The sequence below is a fragment of the Doryrhamphus excisus genome, linkage group LG15, assembly GCF_037039965.1.
Source record: "Doryrhamphus excisus strain RoL-2023G ecotype Guam linkage group LG15, RoL_Dexc_Guam_v1.1, whole genome shotgun sequence".
Classification (NCBI taxonomy): domain Eukaryota; kingdom Metazoa; phylum Chordata; class Actinopteri; order Syngnathiformes; family Syngnathidae; genus Doryrhamphus; species Doryrhamphus excisus.
In genome coordinates, this window is record NC_136371.1 from 10,580,147 (window position 1) to 10,588,914 (window position 8,768).

The 8,768-nt window shown below is 41.9% G+C and overlaps 1 protein-coding gene across 5 annotated transcripts; it reads right to left on the reverse strand.

The window, feature by feature from the left end:
- Window positions 1-918: 918 nt before the first annotated feature.
- arl13b (ADP-ribosylation factor-like 13b) lies at window positions 919-8,745 on the reverse strand. 5 transcript variants are annotated; one of them, XM_058051565.2, is made up of 10 exons: window positions 8,186-8,745; window positions 6,218-6,288; window positions 5,711-5,960; window positions 4,540-4,645; window positions 4,186-4,388; window positions 3,838-3,952; window positions 3,592-3,742; window positions 3,260-3,382; window positions 2,054-2,122; window positions 919-1,290 (listed from the first exon to the last, which is right to left on the reverse strand). In XM_058051565.2, exons 1-10 carry the CDS (start codon window positions 8,242-8,244, stop codon window positions 1,214-1,216), a joined length of 1,224 nt encoding a protein of 407 aa, XP_057907548.2. In that variant the 5' UTR covers window positions 8,245-8,745; the 3' UTR covers window positions 919-1,213. The 5 variants fall into 5 exon arrangements, with proteins under 5 accessions (XP_057907548.2, XP_078652821.1, XP_078652819.1 ...); XM_078796695.1 differs by lacking the exon at window positions 8,186-8,745 and adding an exon at window positions 6,733-6,853; XM_078796693.1 differs by lacking the exon at window positions 8,186-8,745 and adding an exon at window positions 6,666-6,790.
- Between the last annotated feature and the right edge of the window lie 23 nt (window positions 8,746-8,768).

Sequence of the window (8,768 nt, forward strand, 5' to 3'; positions counted from 1 at the left end):
TTATAACCCCCACAAATTTGCTTTCTTTGGTCCACAATGGAACCTTCGGCCCTAAAGTCAAGTCCTGACTGAGTTATATCCACTGCACTGACCTATTATCTGTGTTGAGTAGTCTTACTTCTTTCAAGAGACGAGACTGGCATAACATTTAGCAATAAACCAATAAACCTTTCCCAAAGAGAACAAGAGTCAATTGGGGTAAAAACGTAAATGCAAGAGGATATGCAAGAATCATACAAGCATGGGCAACACCGACTTGTCTGTATAAATGTAACTGGTGGCAATACCACTAAGAAGGCTGGGACAACAATCAGGTGATCCTGGAGAAGTGACAAGGATATTGGCAACTCTGTGCTATGCAATTTCCACGTTCAGCTTCAGTTATGGCCCCTTGGATAACTGCAGCCAAGACAAGGGACATTTAGAGGAGACTGAACAGGGCACAAATTGACAGGGCTGATCAATGATCACTTCAGGAAAAAGAAGGGCAAAGATAGTCCAGAGCTTGCAGAACAGGTCGCTGCAGAGGACAGCAAGGAGAGTGGGCAAAAGGCAGTCCTTGGTGCTACTGTGAAGACGTCAAGAACAGGACCACTTGACATCTGCAGCTTGCAAAGTCAACTCTCCAAAGGGACTCTGGTGCTGGGTCAGCAGGTTTGGAAGGTGACTGCTGCACCACTCCAGGGGCCGATGGGAGGTTTCTAAACCCTGAGCAGCTACATAGAAGGTCTAAGCAAGGACTGACTTTGGAACAGATTTTTTTTAACAAAATCCAAAAAGTCAAAATAAAGCTTCACTATTGTGGTTTCTCAACCTGTGCGCTCATCGGCTGAAACTCTGCGTGTGTGGCTCAGATCATAATGCAAATGCTGCAGGAGACATTGTATGATAATAATATATATACACACATACAGTGTGAACATGGATACAGTATTTTAATCACATAGTAAAAACAATATGATACATGAATAAACAATTGTATAGTAAACAAATAGATTTTTTCAGTCAGTGAAACCACAGTTTTAAGGGCCTCTGAACAGGAATTCCACTTCTGTGTTCCTTTATCTCCGATATCACGCATAGGTGCTCCCAAGCTGCTCTTTCCTGGAGAAGCTGCAGGTTCTGTGTGTTTGGTTGTTTACACTCCACTTGCTTGAGACAGAAAGCAAAAAGGGAGAGACGTGATTGGGGATGCCTCAATCAGTAAATGAGGTTAAAAAACCACATCATGAGTGTCGCTGTTAGGCTGCGGCCTATTTGCAACAGGTGGGAGTGGCTTCTTGTAAAACTCTGCAGAGCGAAAGAGAGGGTTTGGCTTAGTTATTACACGGCCAGTGCATGCTGAAATAAAGCTCCATGCATCACTCAAAACAAACAGCGACAAGTATCACAAACGTGAAGCTGCTGCATGGAGATGGGATGAATGGGCGGATACAAAGACAGGAAGATGATGGTAGACTGTCAACCTCAAAGCGGTTGTGGGTGAGTTTGGACAGTTCAGTGTTTCCTCTGCAGGACCAAACTAAAAATTGGCCTATAATGTATCCTACGTTTAACACTCTGAAGAGGACACACTTCCCACTATTAGTGAATGGGTAGAGAAAATGAACACCACCATTGTTAGCAAGTGATGAAAACGATGGGAGTTAAAAGTATAAAACCATCTATTTTCTACCACTTATCCTCATTGCGGCCGCAGGGGTATGCTGGAGCCTATCCCAGCTGACTTCCGGCGAGAGGCGGGGTACACCCTGGACTGGTCGCCAGCCAATCACAGGGCACATATAGACAAACAACCATTCACACTCACATTCACACCTATGGACAATTTAGAGTCGCTAATTAAGCTAACATATTATGATTTCGGAGTGTGGGAGGAAACCGAAGTACCCAGAGAAAACCCACGCACAGGGAAAACATACAAACTCCACACATAAATGCCCAAGCAGAGATTCAAAGCCAGATATTCAATCTCCAGTCTGTGTGGCCAACATGCTAACCACCCAGGAATGAAACATGAACAATGGATTTTATCGGGGGCACATTTCTTTACCAGAGGGATTTGAGTCGCAGAGTGGCTCAAGTTTTGGCAGCCTAGAAACTTTAGGTGTGGCCCATCCAACTAAAATGGAAAAAAAAACAGAACATACTGTAGAAAAATCTGTCGGGGAAACAAGTGGCCAACCCTTCTTAATGGCTGCAGGTTCAAAGATGCTGAGAAGGATGACAACTATGCTATAGGGATGCTCCGATCAGGGTTGCCATACCAATACGTACTCCATCAGTGGCCGATGCCAACACCATCATAGTTGCTAAACTTTTTATAGTCACGTACCCCTTCAGACATTTTACATGATTATGTTAATTAACTTGAAATATTGATGATCATTCATTTTACAATAATTCTGGGTCAAAAATGTCTATTTTGCATGGTGACATTAGAAAAAGGTTTGACATGAGCACCGATAAATATATAAGTTATCATCCTACTTATCATGGACTTAGGCTTCACTTTTTTGTCCACTTATGGTTTAAGTCTGCAAATTCATTTCATAGCAAATTGAACATTTAACAATCATGATGAAGCAGTATCCGTCCAAAGATGACTTTTATATGGATGTGTAAGTACACCATTTTCTAACATTGTCTTATTGTTGTGGCTTGGTTTTGTAAATATCACCAACTTTGGCCTGCATGTGCATGTGTGGGTGCGTTTGCTGTGATGCCCCTGATGTCCCTGAATGCTTCAGCAACTTGTGTCCTAAGAGTTATGTGATGCACCTGAATGCACCATTTTAGAAAAAGCTTTAGCAGCACTGAGTTTTGATCCTGCTTGTTGAGTATGAAGCGTCCATGATCTGACTGGAATAATTCCATGGTGTCCCAACTCTAAAAGAAGCACTACCCCAAAATACAAAAATACATACAATCACCAATAAAGCCTCATTTTCCAACCTCCACCCACAGTGCCAGGTTTCTTATTAATTGGAACACCAATATAAATGAAATCACAAATAAAACACTCTTGCTGCACAAAGTAATCATTCAAAGTTGCTTTTGCCGACCGCTTGTTTTTGGTGGAAATCGTCCGATATCGGTCGGTGGCGAAACGATTGGAGCATCCCTACTATGCTACACACTTTACAGTCTAAACATGCAACACTTTCTTCCAAGTTTATTTTATTTAGTCAATGAAATTATTTGGTGTGAAGAGGCCATGGAAATCAAATTGATAGTGTAAACTCGATGGAGGACTAACCAGGAGGCGGTGGAGGCATTGGGCTTTCTGTTTGCCCCTCCTCAGTTTTCAGCGGGTCCACACGGTGCTTCCTCTTCAGGTACAATTTTCTCCCCTTTTTCTTGCTTTGCTCTGTAGCGGTACCTGTGATGAAATATGGTGCAATAACTTGGAAATGAAAACAAAAATCTCTCGCATTTCCACTGCTGATGATCTTCACACATGCCAGCAGCCTTTATCTTCACACTCAATATTTTAAGTCTAGTGATAATTGCTGCATGAGTGAAATGCACACTGGCAGATGGTACCAACCATACATCAAAAGATGAAAAAAGTTTGAAGACAGTATTTACCTGAAGTAGAATTTTCCGGTGTTTGTCTGGCTTGGTCTTCATGATTATCCTCCTCAAACTCTTCCTCTTGGTCTCCGTCTGCTTTCAGGCTATCGGTCATACACTCTTGCAGCTCTTGCTGCCTGCTGCGCCCATTTGCTTTATCTCCACTCTGAATTCATTTGAGGATAAAAGAGAAATCGGTCCGGACTTTAAGCACAATGGCATTCACAAAGTTGTTTTAATGCTTGGTTTGCAGTGCAGCACCTCAGGTATGACATTTTCTATGGGCTGGAAGGGGTTAGGCATGTTTTCTTCATCAGGCTCCTCTTCGCAGATCTGCCTGCCTTCGCGTTCTGCCTCCTCTCTCTCTTGCCGCTCTCTAGAGAAAAAAGTTATTAACCTTTTTGGCATCTTGATATACATATGTTGGTTCCAAAAAACTATGCTCAGGTCAAATGAGGTCAAGTGTTCACCCTCAAGCAGTGAAAAACTATGTTATTATACTGTGGTTGAAACAACCAAGGACATAGATTGTCTTCTATCCTTGGCCGGTGTGCTAAAAGTCCACAATACATATATAATTAACCCTACTGCCTCCACCACCCTCCTCACCTCTCTTCTCTTATCCGCCGTACTCGTTCAGCCCTTTCTTTCTTATCCTGCTCCTCCTGAGCACGCTGTTCTGCGGTGTCCTGCTGCACACGCTCGGTAATGGCCTCATAATCTTTGGCGATGTTGTTAAGCAGCCAGCTCAGGCCCCTTTTAATGGATTTGTCAACTTTCTTGCCGTAACCCAGGACTGCAGAGCACGGCTCCTGGAAAAGGGATATAAAGTATTTCATTAGCACTGTCGAGTTAAAGCAAGCTTGGATGATCACCAGAGCCAGCTGTTGTTTCTATAAATGGCTGAGCTCGCACTATAACAGAGTCTACATGTCACTAACAACATGCCAGGTTCACACTTACAATTTGACAGAGACACTTGTTCTCATTAACAAGCTTCTCTAAAGATAGGTTCTCAATTATGTCTGCTTCAGCCAGAGCGCCCTCCTGATCTTGTTTGTTGGCAAGTCTGGAAGCAGACACAAGACTTCATCAGTATGTACTACCAACAAAGTTACATAACAAAACATATTTCAAGAATTAGAATTTCTAAATTTATATACAGTAATCCCTCATTTATCCTGGTTAGTTGGTTCCAGACCCAACAGTGATAAATGAATTCTTTGTATTCTTTATTTGTAATGGAATAGTTGTGCAGTTACAGCACAGAAAACCAGTTTATGAGCTTCTAACAACACTTTTTAATATCAGGAAATAACACCCCGAGTGTCACCTTTACACTATGACCCAATATATGAGAGATAATAGCAGAAAATAAGCCATTAAAACCCAGACATTTTTCAAAAGACATCCCCTTCAGTACCGGCCATTTTAGTGGAATATTGTGTTCTAAGCCTAGACAAACCACAACATAAAAAAAGAAAGATTTTTCCGTTCTTTGGTCATCAGTAGTAGAATATAGATAAGTTCGCAACAAAAAGGGGGAAAAACAGTTTTTCGTGATTTCAAGATTTCAAGTGTAATTGTGACACAAATTTAGCCAAAACGTCTAAGCAACAATACCACAACATAACACAATGGTTGTTTTACTTCAAAATAACAATTTATCAACACCACATGAACTATTTACAATTTTCCCATTTGGAACTGAATTGTGTGTGCACACATTTGCACGTGCGTGCAATGCGTAACCTTGTGCACGATAAACTACCTTTCCACTTCCTGCCTGCTGCAGAGCTATTATTACATGGGAAAGATGCAGGCTGAGCTCTTATAAAATGCACTTCTGCCACCTTCAGCATACAACTGCACTAAACATGATCTCTTCTAGCGTGCACTTGTGTCATAAACTTTTTGCCTCGCTCGCAAAAAACAATTAGATATCTTTGGAATTGGGCTTTCGGGATGGGACAAAAAAACAGATCAATACATCTTTGGTCGCAAATGAGTTAGTTTAGTAATTCGTAATTCGCTTAATTACGCAAAAAGACACAACTATAAAACATGCATGATTTATTAATTCAAATATTTTTTTTTGGCGAGGGATTACTGTAATTACATCATGTCCACTCACACTAGCACAGGCTTCCCAGCGATGCGTGGGTGCTGCAAAACTTCTGCCATGGTTTCCCGTGTCTCCTGGATCCGCTGCACGTCGCTGGAGTCCACCACAAACACCACGCCGTGCGACTCTGAGTAATAATTCTTCCATATGCCACGAATCCTCTTCCCGCCGCCCAGATCGAAGATAGTGACCTCAAATTTGCCCTGCTTCAGGTCAACCTTAGAAAAACCCACCGTTGGAGCAACATCCTGAGGATTCTCTAAAAGGAACAAAATGCCACAACTTGCAATGTAAAACTTGCAGCTTGTAGGACAGTCCTTTCTTTAATAGTGGGGGTGAGGTGTCATGGGGGGGTGTGAGAGTCAGGGTGGCAGGTCTGTTAGTGACTTTACTTGTGCCAGCAACTCATACAATGGTTTCTTACAGCTTCTCAATAGTATTTCAAATTAGCATGACAGAAAATAATTGACAATCAATGTCTTAGGACATTAAAAAAGTGGGTACACGATTACAAACCTCCTTGGATTCCCCGTACTGTGGCGGTCTTTCCTGCATTATCCAATCCCACCATCACCAGAGTCACTTTTCTGTAAGGAAAGAAATTAATATGAATACAGAAATGGTCCAAATTCGTCAGGCTGGCTCAGAACAACTTCCAATTAATTGTCACATTGGAAAGCACCGGTAAGCCAATTAGGGAAACAGCACAATCACTGAATGAGTCAGCAACTGTCACACGCTAGAAGCAACTATTCAGAATTTGTAATTAAACACATTGCTAGTGATCATGAACTGATATGCACTGAATCAAAGAGAAGTCTGAGGCTCTAATATGCTAGCCTTGGCTGCTGCTCAAGTTACAAGGCCAAGCACAAAGAACAGCGACTAGCGCAAAGCAAAAGTATGCCAGGTGATGGTAAGCACATAAAAACTGACTGCCTTTGTCTCGTTTCAACATACTTAACTTGGACACTTGCACAGAAATGACATCAAGCGCACAATCCATCGAACAGTCCTTCGGAGAAGGCTACCTTTCATCAGAACAGCCTCATGATGATGTCACCCCGCAGGAATCCTGAGCACCCCACCACCTGTGAACCCTGACCCTCTTGTATTCTCCTTTGCAAGCCCCTCACAGCAACATGTCAAAGGAGACTTGCTGAACAGACCTGACTGTGGGATTACATGAGGATTTCAAAGTAAATCCACAGGATCAGATGCCTCATCAGTACCACGTGGGTTGGACACAAATGGTTGTTTTGTGCTACCTGGTTGCTGGATAATCAGCCAAAACAAATCAAAACAAAACAAAAAACAGCACAACTCTGAGATGAACTGCTCATACTAATATCAGAATGTTATAGAGACACAAACATATGCTCTCTCTCTTCTCTGAGCCTGACAAGGGAGTCCAAATTTAAAGTTGAGGTGGACTCAAAAGTTATTTTTTGCAATGTTCAATTTACAAATAGTGGCAACTAAAACCTTGCTTTCGGCTAAATATGTTGTTGATAACTGTGATGATTTGGACAACATATCATTTTCTGACATCAATACATACAGAAAATCAAGAGTTTGTGATACCATTCAATGAGTCTCTTACAGCGCTGTGGAGGAATTTAGGCCAACTCATCTTTGCAGAATTGTTGTCATTCAGTCACATTGGAGGCTTTTCCAGCATGCAGCGCCTGCTCGTCACTTGTGCATATTAGCTCTCACTGTGTTTCACTGGAGTCCCAGTGCTTTAGAAATGACTTTATAACTTTTTCAGGATTGTTAGATCCAAAATTACTTTCTTTCTCATTTGGTCTTAAATAAATTTAGAGCTGGGCATGATGTTTGACAGTTACGCTTTGGCTGGGGGGTGTATAAAAAAGCAATCAGAAAGGGGTCACTTTTTTGCACCCAGAAGTATGCATACACCCCTACAAAGTATCCAAAATACCATTATATCCAATGACATTAGCAGCGTAAGCATCTCTCCAACAACTAGTGTCAATTACATTTTGGCGTACATTTTCAACGTTGACCAAAAACAGCCTAACCTTGGTGTACACTAACCAAGGTTCCACGGTGCTGAAGTGCTGAACTCAACAGTGACTTCTTTTATTTGATTTTCTTATCTCTTACATGTATATTTTTTCAGCCTAGCTTCATACTAGTAGATTCCGTCAAGCAGCTGCCAAACACCAACTCATTCTGTAATATCAACGTTTATATATGACTCACAGGAATGTACCACACTTAAAGTTGTGCTAGCTAGCCTATGATTCAATACCACACGATGGCACCAAATTGTCGGTCCCTCCTGGGTGACTGTTTTTGTGTATGTGAGGGCGTATACATAAAAAATGTATGTAATTGTAAAAAAAATGGACATTTTTGTGCAATCTGTTGTCGTAAACCCCTGGTGAAAATGTTTTCCAGACAGTTTCCTTGTTGTGACACTAATTTCTACAACTTTTATATTGTAAAATGACTTACCTTGCGGGCTCTCGCCAGCGTTTGAGCCAGTTACAGCAGTTCGCCATCAGGCTAAACATGTCAGGCCAAGTGTGGACGACTGCAGTCAAGTGGTCATCGAGCCTCCAGAGTCCCACCACTATCCAGCCCCGTCTTGTGGATTCTGTAGTTCAGACTCAATGCACTACATTATGGGCGACGGTCTGAAAACATCTGCGGCTCTAAAGATGTTTAACATCGTTTCCACCAAACGAGACGACCGTTAATGTAGTGGAAATCACCACAAAAAGAATACATATCTAGAATGATCGTGGGAAACCGTTAGGTAACTACAGCTAACGCTAAAGCGCTTCTAACAAGCGATGGCGAGTTCTTGGTAAACTCGTTTGAGTTTCGACACACAGGCTACACACAGGTACCTTGTGAATTTCAGTTGTATTCACCATGAAGCAAGATTATGATTTTTAAAAGTACAATAGCGATACGGCAGAAAATTTCACGCGCAACTGGCGTTTAGCATTAGCTTCTTTTCGCTTTGCTGCGCCTCCTTTTCTGTTGCTAGGATGCAGTCGTGATTGCGTCATCTTCCTTCGTCAAACAAATC

Bases quoted from the DNA above. Each gene is read 5' to 3' on its own strand.
- arl13b (XM_078796693.1), bottom strand. From the start codon at position 6,739: ATGAAAGGTAGCCTTCTCCGAAGGACTGTTCGATGGATTGTGCGCTTG. The intron at 4,646-5,710 runs GTGAGTGGACAT...GTCTGCTTCCAG, and splicing joins GCTGGGAAGCCTGTGCTAGT to ACTTGCCAACAAACAAGATC. The intron at 3,953-4,185 runs GTGAGGAGGGTG...TTTTTTCTCTAG, and splicing joins CGGCGGATAAGAGAAGAGAG to AGAGCGGCAAGAGAGAGAGG.